The sequence below is a fragment of the Narcine bancroftii genome, chromosome 10 (genome assembly GCF_036971445.1).
Source record: "Narcine bancroftii isolate sNarBan1 chromosome 10, sNarBan1.hap1, whole genome shotgun sequence".
Lineage (NCBI taxonomy): Eukaryota > Metazoa > Chordata > Chondrichthyes > Torpediniformes > Narcinidae > Narcine > Narcine bancroftii.
Window position 1 is genome coordinate 7,682,856 of NC_091478.1, and position 18,082 is coordinate 7,700,937.

At 37.9% G+C, this 18,082-nt stretch overlaps 1 protein-coding gene across 1 annotated transcript in view; it reads left to right on the forward strand.

Annotated features, from left to right (window-relative positions):
- The window catches only part of adam12b (ADAM metallopeptidase domain 12b), a 275,387-nt gene that overhangs the window by 14,364 nt on the left and 242,941 nt on the right, over positions 1–18,082 (forward strand). Inside the window, exon 3 of the mRNA XM_069899558.1 lies at positions 2,780–2,853. Within this exon, the coding sequence (XP_069755659.1) occupies positions 2,780–2,853 (74 nt within the window). The remainder of the gene's footprint in view (positions 1–2,779; positions 2,854–18,082) is intronic.

The following is an 18,082-nucleotide window of genomic DNA, read 5'->3' on the forward strand; positions in this document are numbered from 1 at the left end:
AGGATATGGGGCCCATTCATGCACTAATACCACAGTTTGAATACATAGGCGGGGATGCTCTGGGAGTTTCTTGTCCAATGTCCAGGAGCCGAGACTTGATTCCTTCGATATTCTTTGCTGGTGACCGTGGTTAGGTGGAGGGTTGGATTAGAATGGGGGGTATTTTTTTAATTTTCCATTATCAGTAGATTAGTTCAGTTAAATAACAAGCAATGAATATGCCATAATATTAGAATATGAGATGAAGTTTTTAATAAGGGTAATTTCTACTTTATTCAAGCATTGTGTACAAGACAATGTATAAGTTACTTGTGGTTCATATTCTGTATTGCATTATATAAAAGTTATGTAACTAATATGTAGACAATATACAACATGTAATATTTCTCTCTACCAAATCAATAAAAATATTTTAAAAAGAAAGAATTTCATTATTCAGGTAGACATACGAAGAATTGGAATTATATCGAATTGAATTATTTGTGAATTAAACTAGGAAAAACATCACAAAATTTAGATTAAAATTGAAATGGCTCTAGTTTTTTTTTCCCCTGACAGTTAATGACAAATAGGTTTTATTTTATCGCAAAGAATGGCAAAGTAAACACAGCTACCCAGAAAAAAATAGCTTCATAAATGAATTTGAAGGAAATGCATTTGTTTCTATCACTTCTGAATTTTGTCTGTTAGTAATTTTGTTTTGAAAAACATCCAAATTGTAATACCCATGGTTCATCCAAATTGCAGATTTTTTTTGTCACTGTGAGGCCTATTGTTGAGACAGCTGTACAACAATAAAATCATCTGTTTTAGTTTTCTGTGTGAACTATGTGTGTGAAGTCAGGTTGTAAAAGAATTGAAGACTTTGATTCAATTTTGTGCACTATAGATTTCAGTTTAAGTACTTTTTTTTTCTGGTTCTACAAGCGATCTGATTGCTTAGGTGAAGCACATATATTACCAGAAAATTTGACAGGACAATGTACGTACTTGTACGGGAGCCTGCCTGGCTCATTTTTCTTCAGATCTGTTTCAGACTTTTGGACCTGGACTGCCCAAAGCATCAGACTAGATATCTAGGATAATTTCTCAGAATGTATTTCAGCTATATCATTACTCTAATTTCTCACCAGAGCAAATTCCCCTATGGTTAATGAACCATGGCATGCTGATGCAGAGGAGATTGATCAATTATATTCAAACCTTGCTAATCAAAACACGTACTGTATTTTTAACCAGTAGCCAGTTATAAAGTAGAATAATAAGATATTTATTGCCAACCAAGATTTTTTCATCACCAATTTTTCCTCATACTCTAAAATTATGCCTCAAGACGATCAGACCATACAACAGGAAAATCACATGCATTTGATTTGGTACACGGTCATTAAATGACATTAAGTAGATGGAATGTTGTGCAGTGAGATTTGATCTGACTTCATCCAGTAAGGATTTGGAAAGAGGAAGGTGACTATGTTAAACAGCTGAAGCTAATCGAGAGGGGCTAGATATGTTGAGAAATTTAAAAAGAAACTGATGACATTAATAGGTCAGGCAGAAAATGCATAGAAAGATGCAGAGTTGTTACCAGGTTAAGGACATTTCATTGAAACTGGGAAAAGTTAGCTGTCAGGATGGCCGAGTGGTCTAAGGCGCCAGACTCAAGGACGCTGTCCTTCCCTGAAACTGGGAAAAGTTTGGTTAACATTTCAAGATGCAGAATAAGCATGAGGGAGAGATCTGAAAGGGTAGGCGCGGTGATGAGCGAATGACAAAAGAAATGAAATGACCATAGTTGTTGATAAGACAAAGGAGCCTATTTGTAAATGAAACTAAGGTTTAGCTTGGAGATGAAGTTCAAAAAGGCATTGGTCATCACATCTGGTTAGATGCTTTGAGGAAGTGGATTTTATATTGTACAAGACTTCAAGAGAATTGTCAGCAGCTTCCCCAGGTACAAAATCAGCATTCAAGTTCGATGAATTTGGCCTTTATGGACCGTTAAGATTTGTTGAATGTTTTCAAAAGGTTAGCCATTTTTAGAAATTGGTATTGCATACTTTTTTGGGGGCTAGACTAACAATTTTGATAAATATGTTGAGAAATTCATGAAACAAATTTACCTTCAATTGTAGAAGAATTTCCATTGTTCCTTGAAGATTTAATTGTTCAACCTTTGCACTGCCTGAAGACTGCCCTGAGTTTTGAGGCCACGTGATCTGAAGGCACTGTTATTATGAATCACAAGATAGATTTTTCTTCTGGGTTTTTTTGATATCGTCAAATGTAAGCAACAAGATGACATAACCTCTAAACTAATATTCTTTATCACTTCAAAAAGTAAGATACTGATGTGTTGTAATCTATTCACTACAGAGATTTTAGTAATCTCAGTGTTAGCTAGGCTGCTCTGATTATAACATATATTGCCAGCTTTCATCACAGCTCAGTGATTGCTGGATAGAAACCACAATGAGTTGGTGAATAGACTAAGCAATACTTCAGATAATCCCAGACACATACAAACAACAAGACACAGAAATGCTGGAGGAATTCAGCCAGGCTTGCAACGTCCATAGGAGGTAAAGATGACCAGCGTTTTCAGGCCTGAAACATCAGTAATATGCAAGATTAGCTGAGTTCCTCCAGCATTTCGCTATGTTGTCTACGATCACAGCATCGGTGGATGTCTGTGTTTCATTACATACAAACCAACAGTTCTTGTTGCACTGTGTATTTTAAATACGATTTCATAATGAATTTTGTATTTTTACCATAGAAACATCCAATAAGGGCAAAATTCCTAATTGAAGCTGAAGGCAAACAGCTGATCATCGAACTTGAAAGAAATGAGTGAGTACAAATGTAGTGTGTGCTCCAAATTAATGGCATATGTAATGCCTGGGGCAACGAATGTGTTCTGCTTAATGATGTGTAGCTTCATATATTGTAACTCGAATAGTTCTATTTAAATTCAAATTACTTGTAAGTTAAGATTGATCAACAAGTTCGGGGCGAGTTTGTGAAACATGCCAAATGATATTGAGCATTCATTAACACAGGAACACGTTCAAACGTTGTGACAAATATGATGGCAAGCTATCTTAATGACACTATTCATTTTGATTAAATCATGTAGCCATATTATTTATCATTACCAAACACTTTCAGCTTGACAGAATTTGTATTCTCTGGTAATTTTGTCTTGCCCTAATAAATCTGAACTGCAACATTTCATTAAACATTCTTACAATGACTGCAGCGATGCTTGATTGAAAACATTTTCAATTCCGCAGTTTCTGATTACCGTTTTGACTTAGTCTGTGTTATCAGCTTTATAGTCAGTGTGTGCAGAATGAAATGAAACTTGATTGTATTTCATGAACAGTGCTCAAAAAGTAGCATATTTTTATGTTGACAATATATGCATACCAAGTAGAAATTGGTCAGTTACTTCAGCAATGCCAACAGCTGCCATTCCAAGAATCCTCTTCATTTCCTTTTGTCGTGGACAAGTCGTAACAGCAGCAAGCCGAAGATGGAAGAGAGAATTCGGATGTTTATTCTCATGAGACCCTTGTACATTGTACAAATGATTAGTTGCTGCATCAGTAGCTTGTGAGGCCATTCTGATCAGTGACGACGAATTCATTAAAAATTGATGTCAACCATTCTATTGCTTATTGCAGGAAACAAATGATAGCGAATATTATACTGGCAAAAAATGAAGCATTCCATCCATTCTCAAATTTGAAAGCCCAATTCTTTTGAAATCTACCAACAATGAAAAACCATCTGCTCCTTTATTGATGTTTTGATTGGGTTTAAATTGCTGAAATTCAAGTATTCACCTTGCACCTATGTTGAGAAATAAATTTATTTAATTATATATACCACCAACTAAACCTGCAGCTGTCAAACTCTATGGAATTCTACTCAACACTATAGTATGGCACAGCATCATTCTCTGTTTTCAGATGCTCTTATTAATTATGTAGATTCATTAAATTAAAACAAGTGATATCCTTTTCCTTCAAGATGAAAGTGAGCTACAAAATGTGTTTCTCGAACAGAATTTGAGAAATGATTCAGGTGATACCTTACTGGTTTTCATTTTTTTGTTTTCAGAATAATTTGGGGTAAAAATGATCTTTTTAGATGTGTAAAAGACCAGGGTAATCTTGAAATACTGAAATTTCAGATTTGTTGTCAGAGAACATGACATCACATGCAACCCCGAGATTCCTTTTACCTGCGGGTGCAGCAGAATTATGGTGCAAAAAATAAACTATACATAGGTTAAAACATGTTAGCAAACAAAGAACTGTAATCATAATGAATGTAAACAAACTATGCAATACAGAGAGAACTGAAGAAAATCAAAAAAAGTGCACGAGTCCTTCAATGAGTGTCTGATTGAGTTTGTCGTTGAGGAGTCTAATGGTAGAGGGGTAGCAGCTGTTCCTGGACCTGGTGGTGTGAGTCTTGTGGAACCCAAACCTCTTTCCCGATGGCAGCATCAAGAACAGATCATATGTGGTGAGGGTCTTTTAAGTTTGCTGCTGCCCTCCAATAGTAGCATTCCCTATTGATTTACTCAATAGTGGGGAGGGTTTTGCCTGTGATGTCATGGGTGTGTCCATTATCTTTTGGAGAGCTTTATGCTCAGGGGTATTAGTGTACCCATACCATAGCTGAGGAGGCTGCAATATTAGACCATAATTCTCATAGCTATGAGCTGCGTCACACTTAGTCTCGGTTATATTTGCATTTACTGGGCAAATAGACAATGAAGCTATGTCTGAGGGCCACTGATGCTGCCTGCCTACTTCCACTTTGCTTCATCAGCTGCATCTATGCTCTTAGTATTTCCAATGGTTATTGTTGTAAAAAGATGTTCTATTGATGGGTACCAATGATTTTGATGTCTTGGTCCATTTGTCTGCCACATAAACAATGCAAATCTGTCGCCACACTTAACTTTATATGGTTGGATGACTGCAGTGTCTTAGAGGCACCACTGCAGCAGCCATCGTGTATAGCAGAGTAGTAACTAGTCCTAGGTGATGGAACCACCTCTAATTGTCTTTTTACAGCATTTTTCAGTTTCTAATTATCCTCAATGATCAGAGATATTTAGAAACTGTTAAAGTACTTACAAATATAAATGTGAATTAAAAATAATAATGAAATTATATTAAATTATTGATATTAGTTAATAAAAAGAAGAAAAATACACGCGTTGCTTCAATTTCCTTGATAAAACCCATCGAGTCTGTCATTCACTTAATCATGAGCTGGTCCATCTTCCCACTTCCCAGCCTTCTCCCCATAAACTTGGATGCCCTGGCATCAAAGAACCGATCCTTAATCTCCATTAATTACACCCATTAACCTGGCCAGTGACTACATTCAGATAAATAGGGGTGTATAGAAATGGTTGGGGTTAACCTGACGAACTGGAAGTAAAATGCATTCAATGCCTTAGCTCAGTATCATCAAGAAATAGCTCTGAATTGAGTGCTGAGTTCAGTCATGGAGTGGACATCTAGCACCAGCTTGTCCTATAGTCCACAACTGTAGGTACAGAAGACTAGAATGAATGATGTACGAGTTTCTCACAAAGGCTGACTCCCAATAGTACTATGGGGCAGTCATCAGCGAGATCCAGCGCATTGATGAAGGGGTATGTTTGAGCTGATATAATGTTGTAATTGCATTGTCTGTTAGTTTAAAAAAAAATGTTAATCATGCATTTATCTCAAATTCAAAATAAATCACTGATTTGAGAATATGTTGTATAAATAAACATTTCAGGGAGTTGCATAAATTATTTGCCTTTTAGAAAAAAATGGTAGACAAACTTGTATCTTGTGGCTTGACCCTTATGCTAGCTAATCAAAATAAACAAAAAAATGTTTAATCAGCCTTACTGGATACAGTTACAACTGCAACATGTCAGCAGACTGGAGCAGTCAAGTTGATCCCCAATGCTGAAAGCTACAGTTGATAATTATGCTTTTTGTATGGAAATCCCGCAATATTGCCATAAAGAAGACCTGGCATGAAGCCAGCTTTGGTTGTTTACACTGAACCAAACAAAGCTGGCATAATGATGGGTCTGTTTGTCATTTTACACAGCAAGCTGGCATTCTGGGTGAAAAAGAGGCGGGACGTGTATCACAACAGTGTTGGCGTCTAGTGTCACCTATAACATACCATAGTTGATGGCACGTTAGACCCACTTTTTATCCCCCAAAAAATGGCTCAAAAATATTCCCCCGGTCTTGTATGCGAATTTGAAATCAGACCTTTCGGGTGGGGGAGGGGAGGGGCTGGTGGCAGGCTGTTGGAAGACTCTCCCACAGCCCGCTGTTGGTCCCCGTACTGGTCATTGTGTTGAGAAAGCGAGAGACGAGTCTAGACAAGGGTTTGCAATCAAACCACTTTTTATGAACAGACAACAATTAATAGAGAGCATGGGAAAATTGTAGTGGGAATAAAACACATGCAATTTATAAAAGAGCATGGGAAAATATGCACACAATTTATAAAAGAGCATATGAAAATACATGCACAATTTAATCAACCACATGTGCACAATTTTTAAGAGCATGGGAAAATCTGCAAATATTGATCTATAGCAGTGGATTTCAAACTTTTCCACTCATATGCCACCTTAAGTTTTGCACTTGCATACCACCTTAAGTTATCCCTTACTAATCACCACTATCTGTCATTGGGGGCTGAGTGTTGAGGGGAGCGGTACAGGGCCTCATCCACTGCCAGACTAACACCTTTTGTTGCTCTGGACTCCACCCCATGACTGTCTTCTCTATTCTGATGCCTTCCTGTTCTTTGGTTTAACATGCCAAAATGGAGTGCCTCACACTTGTCCAAGTTACTTCCTTCTGCCATTCCATATCCACTTTCCCAGTTGATCTAGATCCTGTTGTAATCTTAGATGATCTTCACATAGTAGCATTTTTGATGTAATCTACATACTAACGATAACGACTATATTGTCATCCAGATTATTAATATAGGCGATGAACCACAGTGGATCCAGCACCAATCCTTGCAGCAAACCACTTGTCTCAGTTTCCAGTATGAAAAAAAACTGGTCCAATACTAGCTCCAAGCACCAAGGCAATTTTTTAGCCATTTGGTGAGTTTATCCTGCATTCCATGTGATCTTACCTTCCAGACTAACTATCATACATGACTTTGTCAAAGGCCTTATTAAAGTCTGCGTGATCAATGTCCACTGTCCTTCCTCCCCCGCCCCCCGACCCCATCAATCTTTTTAGGCACTTTAATTTAAAAAAATCGTGATTTCCTGCAGCACAAAGTTATACTGCCTATTGCTAATCAGGCTGCGCCCTTCAAAAAGGAAGTTGATGCTGACCCACAGAATCCATGGTTCACTGACTTATTGTTTCCTCTCTTATCTTTGCAGTCCTTCTGAAGGAATGGCACAACATTACCCACATTCTAGTCTTCCGGTACCTCACCTCTGGCTAAATAAGTGTCTCTGCCAGCAATTCTGCAGTTTCTTCCCCAGATCCCTTCAATGCCCTTGGATGCATTTTTCTCAGGCCCTGGGGATTATCCACCTTAAAACACTCCGTCCACTAGCACTTCCACTGGTGTGAATGTTCCAATATAGCAGTCATCATTTGCCTTAATTTCCTAGCTTCTCCATAGTAAATTAGAGGTGAGAAATAGTCATTGTGCACTTTAATTCAGCAAGGATGCACAGATGTTCCATGAATCAAACTGCTGGAGGATGTTTCGGGTCCAGTTGTGCATATATTCCTTTAGCAGTTTTGTTTTGTGCTCCAGATTACAGCATCTACAGTCTCTTGTGTCTCTGCGGCCCATTGAGCTCTTTTGAAAAGGTAGATATGGTTTACATGTTGAATTGCGTCTGGATTTGATCACATGCTTTTGAATATTATTGAACTGTGGGTATGACAAACATTAATTTAATCCAGGAAATTAATGACAGGAAAAGGCTGATGACCTAAAAATTTGGGTGCACCATACGGTTTTTCTTGCATTTTTCATGGCATTTGCTTATATTTAAACAAGATTTCTTGCATCTTGATTTTTCTGGTTGGTAATTGTTCTATGGAAGGTGCAAGAGAAAATTGGATGGACGTACATTTCCACTTTGGAGTTTACTGTGTCTAGGACCTATAAAATTGGGCAGTTAGTTGCCAGCATGAATCTATTATTTGCCCATCAATAATCCTGGTTTTACATCAATCAGAAACATATCAAGGTTTTGTTGTTCAAAACATGACAAATCAGGTGAAGAAAATTGGGGGCTCAGTGTAGTTTTACCTTTATACAAGCTGCATTGTTTGCACTGATAAAGTTTGTCACATTCTTTCAAACAAGGAATCACTATTTTTCTGACAAGGAGAAAAAAAATTCAAGTTCTATTTAGTTTTTATTGATGTGAACTTTCTACAATACAAATCAATTTTAGATCACGTAATTTAAAAAAATATATTCACAAATTGCCGGGATGTTAAGATGTGGCTAACAGATGATGAAAACCAAATTGGTGCATCAATATCAAGCTTGTATTTGTTTTCCAAAATTTAAATGCTCAGGATTGAATTAAGTTTCTTCTGTTGAAGATGCTTTATCAGAAATGCAAAACCTGAGTAAAAGTGGATAGACACATTTTTCAAAGGTAAATTCGCAATCAGGATCAAGAGGGAATTGCATAAAATGTATATTGTGTATATTTGCTATAAAAAGTAGCATTCATTCTCTAGAATTACGTACTAAATTGAAAAATCACAATTAATGATAATGAATTCATTGTCCTACTGTGGAGCGTGTCGAAAGAACCAAAGACTCGTTGATCCAAACCAAGGCTTTTATTAACTGAAGGACTGGAGCATATCACAAGTAGGTCGACCAGTCCAGAATGACCTGGTCTGGCTAGGAGCAATCCTTTAAGACCTGCCAGTAGGTGTGGCTACACTCTCAGCCAATCACATTCATCCTACACGACCATCTGTACATAGACACATTGGTGATAGAATCTGTACTATCACACCTACATATTGTACAATTGTGTATGCGCAAGTTCTTGCTGCAGCCATAGAGTTAATTCATAAAGGAATAAAAAATACAGTAATTACATTAAATTAAAAATAAATAAAGAGATACGGTAATATTCTCAGTTGCCATTGTGCAAGAATAAAAGTGGCAATGTGATCAAGTCCTTTTGTGGTGTCAGAGTTCATGATTAATGTAGCAAGAGGAGGTTCAAGAACATGATAGACAATGTTGTTGAACCTAAAGTTGTTTTGGTGGGGAGGGGGTTGGTTGTGGTTCCAATCCTCATGCTGGTTTGATTTGTCATTCGACTGAAGGGGTCAGAAAATGTGGGGTAGGGGAGAGAAACACGAATGCAGCTCCTGGATTTTAACCAGAGCTGTAAAGATTCTTAACCGAATATACATTTATGAAAGTTTATTTTATTCTAACTCTGAATTTTTCATGCTAAATTTCTTTTACTCATTTTATTCTAATTATGAATATTTCTACCATTTTCTACTCTGCATTGATTATCAAAATCTTCTGGTTATAGGTCTATCTTTGAGACTATTTAATTGTATGGTGAAACCAGTGTATCAGAGGGCTTTCTTGGTGTTACAAAACTCAAATATTATCTGTAATAAACTTTAGATTCTTGCCTAGTTTTCTTAAGTTACACATGATTTACGAGCTAAATCTTAACATTGAAGAGTTTGACATACTTCTTCCCTTTCCGTTTTATGTTTCCCAAATGTCCTCCTCAGGATAGATGGCTGGCCTTAGAAAGAAAATCAACAAATTACATCAGTGTGGTATCTTGGGCAAATTGCTCAGCATGTCTAAACAGAGGAAGAAAGGATTGATCTCAAGGTCAATTGCCTCCTGTGCATTAGTCTCTCATTGGGCACTGGTCCCTCACAGGAAGTAAAGAAGCAGGGGTCATTATTATAGGATCAGGAAGTCAAAAGCAGGACATGACTTAAGATTCAACTTCTTTTTCCCATGTAAGTTTGTAAACTTATGGAATATATTCCACTAAAAACATACAATCTGTGGAAGCTTTCAAGACGGAAATGGATAGGGTTGCTGATTAGAGAAGAAGGATGTGTGCTTGGCACTCATCCAGACTAATCTGTCCTGGACATAAATTCAGGAAAAAGGACTTCAACTCTCGAGAGTTTAATTACCTTTCTTTGTTCGTACATTTTACATAAATGGGTTTTAAATTTGTATCCTAGTTTCAACACATTCATATTAAAGTTGATAAATTGAATTACTGAAATTAATTTTCCTGTAATCAACCACATACTCTTTTATTCATCTCAGTATTTTGTTTACAAAATAAATTCTCCCAGAATTACAGTATCAGATATTACTATAAATGTTGCTGTATACCAGGCACGTTATCAAAACATTGCAAAATCACATACCTGCTTCCTATTTAAATGTGGAGTATTAACTGGATATTTGTATGAGATGTATTCCTTTGATAAAGGCAGTCTTATAGAAAAGTAAATTTTATGCATGAGTATTAACCAGAATGTCTGCATTTACCTGCACTGTTGCAGACTTGACAGTTCAAGTCAAGTCACTGTTATCGTTCATACCATGCTCGCACAGTAAAGACGAGATAGTGTTTCTCCAGGACCATGGAGCATATTTACATAAATATAAGAATACAAGTTAGAATAATTAAACATAATAAAATATTAAGAACATATACAGTAAATGTCCATGGTATACTATCCATTCCCTCAGAATGCTTGGCATGGTGCGTGATTAAGTCTCAGGTGGCATACGTCTGAGATCTGTCCCCACATCACCCCTGTGATAGGAGATGAAGCTGGGGATAGAGCTTTGCCTTCTGTCAAAGCCAGGAGATTTTATCAGTTGTTTTTAAATATCTCTTGTAATCAGAACTGTAAATAATTAAAATTCAAAGTACAGGGAACTGCAAATAAAAGTCCAAGAAATTGCTTAAAACAGCATTAAAATAGAGTAAATAAAATTAAATAACCGAACTAAAATTTCAAATTGCAAGGACAGAAATCCCTATTCACGTGATTGGAGACTCTGAACATACAATACATATGATTGGTGTGGATTAAGAAAGGTTGATTCCCTTGGTGTCATGTTGGAAATGGCAGGAAGAAAAGGTTATGCTATTGGACCATGTCATTTGGTTGAAGGGGAGATGGAAGAGATGTGCCAGCATCTGTCGCACAGAATGTCCCAGGAATTGCATAAAGAGGAAAATCTGAAGACTAATGGTTTTCTTCAGGACCACCAGATACAGCCAGGAAAATCTGGTTCAGTGATAACTTCAATTTGTTTTCAGTGTTTAACACCTTAAAGTATTCCCTGACACTTCAAAGAAGAATTATAAAATAAAAAGCAGCTTTCAAGTTATGTGTTAAAGGAGGTAGAAATTCCGATAGTTCTTTCCCCTTTGGGAATTGAAGTCACGATCAATGGATGGTTAATTCCGAGAATGAGGAAGTTAAAAGCCATAGATCAGTGTTCTCAACTTTTTCTTTCCACTCACATACCACTTTAAGTATTCCCTATAGCATAGGTGCTCTGTGATTAGTAAGGGATTGCTTAAGGTGGAAAGAAAAAGTTTGAAAATCATTGTTTTAATTGTACCTAATTGACTCATTATGTGCACGGTTTCATAACTCCAAAGGAAATGGGCCAATGACAATTTTTCTCAAGCAAAATATTTCAGTAACAATTGGGTCTAGAGCAGTGATTCTCAACGTTCCCTTTCCTCTCACATGCCACCTTAAGCAATCCCTAACTATCACAGAGCACTGATGGCATAGAGATTACTTAAAGTGGTATGTGAGTGGAAAGAAAAAGGTTGAGAACCACTGTCATGGATGTATTGGAAGTCAAGGGTGAGATTTTAAAATCAATAAGCCAAAATAAACATTGGGCGAGGGCGAATAGGACTTGTTGCAAGTGAGGATAGAGGCTTTGGATGGTCTCTATTTCTGTTGAAAATAGAGCAAGGGAAATCAATCATAGACTTTGAGTTGAGAAGCAACAAAGGTGTGAATAAAGGCTTCAATAGCAATTGAGGTACGGTTGGGTGTGATGCTGTGGAGTTAAATGGAGGCCAACTCAGTGCTGCACAGATACAAATCCAAAACACAACCTGAAGAGTTGTGAATTGGCTGGTTGGCAGTGTGTTGATGAAAAACAGAAGGGATCCGAGGATAAATCCTGGGGAGGAGCACCAAAGATAATGTTTTGTAAGGAAAAGACATTATTCATGATTTTCTTCTATAAGTGGATAAATTTGAATCAAGTCTGCTTCAGTAGAATGTCAAGGTTGAAATGTGATTTTAGTATTTCAAAACAAGAAACTTTAGGTAAAATGGATGTGAATTTGTGAAGATGATGCCATACATCCAAAGATTTTAAGGGGAACTGGAAAGAGAATCTGACAGTTTTCCGCAAACTTGAGAAGCCGCTTGAAACTTGTCAAAAAGGACAAACTTCATACATGAGTTATAACAGTCATTATTGTCAGTTCATCATGTCACAAAGGATATTATAGATGAGCCAGATCTGGTTTTTATTTGCTGTCTTCATCATTCAGCTTCTAACATAGGCTAACAGGAATGATGTTCCAGTGGAGAATGAAAACAATTAACTGAGAGTCTGCTTCAGAATCAAATAAATTTGACCATCTGCACTGTCAGGATGTGACCTAGATGACCTGTTTGCTATTCTATTCTGAATCCAGATCTCATGAAAATTGTATTTGATGAGTCTAAACCTGAACAACTGTTAACGATTCAGCTACAATGGATTGGGATTTTCATCAGACCTGTCACATTTTAATATTAATAAATCATTTTTAAGAAGATATTTACTGCTAGTCTTCGTTCAGCTTCAATACTGATAAAATTGTTTCTCTTTATCGTGCAAGGCTTATGAGGCTTTTAGGATTATGACAAATAATAGAACTCTATCATGCCTCATTGTTGGGAAGACAGTTTGGCATGGAAGTAAGAAGCTTTAGATTAATACCAATTGTAAAAACATCACCCATTTCTTTGAAAAAGTATGTTAAGATCTCATAAATTGCAAATGTCTGTTTCATTCCTTACAATAAATGTCATTTTTTTTGTAATGTCTGGTACTACTGTACAGTGTACTCATCCATGTAACAAATATTTATTTCCATGCAGGCCAACAAGGATTAGAGCAGCACAGTTAGATTTATTGTGCGTGATGTTTTCTTAATTATATAGTGGGCTAAACTGAGCTTCCTGTGACACACAATTCCAGAATTCAGCCATTCCAAGATGAGTAACTCCTGGATTTATGTGGAACAAGCATGAGTCTGGTTCATGATCTGTTCCCGTTCATTTTGATAAGGATACCTCGTCCTGCATTGTAAATGGATACATTTATTTTACTGTTTTCAATCGTTTAAATTATTTCTTCACGGTTTCTTTTTTTTCATTATTTTCCATATTTATTTTTCAAAATACTGAAACATGGGTTTTTTTTTTTTTTTTTTTTTGCACACCCATGCCTGTATAAGCATTTAAAGCTTGTAATGAAACAGTGATTGGCTTTGGTACAAGCTTAAGGATTCTTTCTGAGCCTTGCCTTCATTCAAAGCCTGTCAGGGTGTTCTGGGAGTGGGACCCCAACCATTCAAGTACAAAGCCTGCTCCTGACCGAGGCCTAATTATGTTTGCCAGATACACCAGAAAGGATGGATGTGATCAACTCCTTTGGCTATCGATATCTGTCCCAGAACTTCATGGAAGGATGTCTGCAGTCTTTGCCTTATCTATCGAATATGTGACTCGAGACTTACCGCAATATGGTTGACTCTTTACTGCCAAAGTGACCTGCTGAAATGATTTTGAAGAGATATCCCTGCAGAGCCAAATTGGTACAGTGCCACAAACACACACACACACACACACACACACACACACACACACACACACACACACAGACACACACACACACACACACACACACACACACACACACACACGTCAAGCCCTGGCATAGTCATACACACATAATCCCTTTTTGACTGCAGGCCACATTTCTTTATCATAATCTTTGAATATGCCCTACCCTATGGTGGTTGTTGTATAACTGTGTATAGACAGGAAGAAGTAGCCCTGAGAATCACGAACATGCACTGTAGATTCCATGTTTCATGGTATCGGGTCAAAAATGAGTTAATTAAGCCTCTTCTTGATTACTACTTACTGAATTCCCTCAATTGATGAATGAATGCATAGACAATACCAAGGACAGAGAAGATGTTCTGGATGCATCATTTCAGTATCCTTCACCCTGAGTGGCTTGCTGGCATCGCTACTGATTGAGTTGGCCGAACCTTGAAGAACAGGGCTACCAGACTAGGTCTTCAGTCGATGATGAGTGAACCGATGTGAGGGATAAATTTTCTTGACATCATCGTCGCCAACCTACTTGTTCCATCTGTGACAAGAAAGGTTCCCACCAGTCTGTTGTGGTTTAGACAAGCTCCTTTCTTAACCAATCATTGCATTTGTATATAGAGAAGGGAGAGTACAGGCTTATGTTGGATAAACTTTTTTTTTTCGGATAACTTTTTTTTTTACAAACAGCCCAGTAACAACAACAAATCAGTTGTAACAATTTTTAAACAACACCAAAAGCAAGGGAAGGCTTTTTAAGCATTAAAACAATGCTTAATTTTCACCCCAAAAAATGCTGGCTGCCTCCAAACACTGACACCTCCCCACAGAGATTCTGCTCCTGCTGGGAGCTCAATGTCCATGCCGCTGCCCAGGAGTCGGCTCTCCTTGATGACACCGGGGCAAGGGATTCTTCTGACCACTTGCGGATGGGAGTCAGTGGCGTGCAGTTTGAGAGGGAGAGTTGGAGACAAAAGTCAATGGGGGAAGGTAAAGAAGAAATGGAAAGTGAGGGAAGGGAGTTACCTGAAATGAGGACGATCGTCATTCTTATTTCATGTCGGGTGAATTTATTTTCCAACCTGAGGTGAGTTTGGTAAGTTTGGCTCTGAAAAAATTTTGGATAAATGAGGATTTTTGATTTGCTTCGGATATCCTCATTTGTCTGAGAAACACACACACCTATCATACACGTGTACATACATACACAGGCAGGCCCCAGTTTATGAATGGATTGAGTGCAGCTTCAGCGGTTCATCAGCTTGAAATCAGACTATATTACCTCCCTTGATGCCTACTTCAAGAAATTGACTCCAGTAGTTTTATATGTATAGAAAGGTAAAATATATGCTACAGGTATATACTAAGACAAACATTTGACCAACTGAGGCTAAATGTACCTGTTCCGACTTTACCTACAAATTCATCTTAAAGACAGACTTAGGAATGGATCTCATTCGTAACCCGGGGACTGCTTGAATATGATGTCTGAGCCTTCCTGGTTCTGATACCAGTTCAATCAATCAGTTCAATTAAATGAAGTCTGAGGCAATAGTAATAAATATGCTGCCACAAGGATTCACTGTATTTTATTTTGTGACATGAATATTATTCCAACCCATTGCAATGCATAAACACACCTTTGCTGCAAGACAGTCAGTTGAGTTCTGCTTTCTGCACAATCAATCTTTGAATCTAATTTTTTTCTGATTAGGCAATTGAGAATTTATAATTTCATATTTTGAGAAATAACTAATGCCTGTTTGCATGCAAATGTAATTTTTTGTGGTAAGATGAGGAAAGGATTGTGTGGTAATTATATCTATTTATCCATTTTTGTCTGAGGATATAATACTATTCCTTTCCAGAGTTATACATTACACAGAAGTGTGGAGTGTGCCAAAGACTTCTTCACCAGCCAAGGGTCTTTGCTCTCATTTATTTACCTCATGGGTATGACTAGATGCTCTATGTAATTCTACACTGGCCATTCTTCAGACAGCACAAAAAAAATCAAAATGGTTTTGCTTATTTTATTTTAATCAGTGTGATCATCAGGCATTAAGATGAGGTATCAGTAATTGATTTATAAAGTTGATCGATTACCCATCTCCTGCTACCAGATTTTCCTGAAAAGATTTCCTTTAATTAATTTTCTGTTCAGTTTCTTGATAGCTGTTTCACTTGTCAGTTCACATCTAGTCCTATTTGTTACAAAAGCACGCTACGAATATTGATGTTTTACTGTTACAATAGTAATGTTTATTGTCCTATACACTGTTTGGTGCACATAGGCATCAATACACTGCTGCAACCAAACAAAGTCTTTTGGGGGGAAAAAATGAGCGGCATGGTTAGTATAGCAAGAGCTCCACGTTATTACAGTAGCAGGAACTCGGGTTTGAATCAGAGTTGGGTGTAGGGAGCTTGTACGCTGTTCCCGTGACCTGTATGGGTTTCCTCTGCTCCGATTTCCTTCCACCCTTCAAAAATGTACACAGTTTGTTGGCTAATCAATGGATTTGGGCAGCTCAGGCTTGAGGGATGGAAGTGCCTGTTACCCATGCTGTATGTCTTTAATAAATAGTCTGTCTTATATTGGTGAATGGACAAATAATAAATACAAAAGTGATATATATATCTATATATATTCACTGTTACAACCATGCAAGAAAAAGTGGCATTACAATAATGTAGACAGGACTTTAGCAATGTCAGAACAGTCCATGATTAGTCGTAACAAGGGGATGTTCAAAGCCTGATGGCTGTTGGAAAGAAACTACTTGAACTTGGAGGTGCTGGTCTTCTGGCTTCTGTAAATTCTTCCTGAAGGTCGCTGCGAGAAGAGGCTGTTACTAGGGTGATGGAGGACATATTCTCTGAGACACAGATCCTCCTAAGTTGGCTGGCAAGCAAAAGCTGTACGAATCAGTCTTAAGGGTGATGCAATTCTTTGAGTTACATATTTCAAAATAATTAGTTTTCAAGGGTTTCACTTGGGAAAATTACTGGGAATGATGTCAGGCACTGGTTACTGTCAAAATTCCATCAGTAAATTGAATGGACAGTTAAATGGACATGTTATATACCTTGTGTCCACTTGATGTATTTTTTGCGATTTCACATTATGGGATTGGCAGTTACACCAGTTCTCACATGCTCTTGGTTTAATGAAAGTGCAGGATGATTGGAAATGAGGCTCTGCTGCACACATTCTTTTTTTTTCTCTTTCTGACTTTCTTTCTGTCCCACCTCCCTCTTTGGATCCATGTGTTCCTCCCATTTTTGTTCCACTTCCCTTACCCCTTCCATCCTCCCCATCACTTATTTTCAGACTCCTACTGGTTCCTTCTACTGACTACCCACACATTTCATTTGCCAGATCCTTCCCCCCCATCCACCCTTCATCTCCCCCTTAAGGACTCCCATTCTCACCGTCATTATCAGGCCTCTCAACCAGCAGTGGCCCTACTGATCACCATGCAGTAGCTGTCTTCATCCTTCCCTGGTTCTCTCTGCCTTTGTTTTCAATTCTCCACTTCCAACCACCACCAATCTTCCAACTCTACCCCTTCTTCTCAATCTGGTTCCGAGTGCCCAGTATTCTTCACCCTATCATCTATTGGCTCCTGTCTCACTCCCGCCCCCTCTCCTCCTTTTATTGCCTGTCTTCCATTCTCCACTTTCAGACCTGACGCAGGGACTTGACCTGAAACATCATTAATTCCTTCCCCTGACAGATGCTTGTAGAGTTCCTTCAGCAGTCTGTTTTTTTTTGCTCCAGATTCCATCATTTACTGTCTCTTCTGACTCCATTACTCTGTTCATTTCCCTCGTCCATCTGCCACTTTGACAGTGTTCAATTTCCTGGTCCAAATGGATGGACTTTGGGCATTGATTCAGTGTACACCCCTCCCCCCCTCCCCACCATCTCATTACCAGGATGGCACAAGGGCCTTTCTCTTCCTTGTACAGAAACCCAAACAGTCCTCCTCTGCACCCCTGATCCTTTGCTTTGTTGATTTCATCTTCTTATTGAACTTTCTTTTCTTTGGCTTGGCTTCTCGGACGAA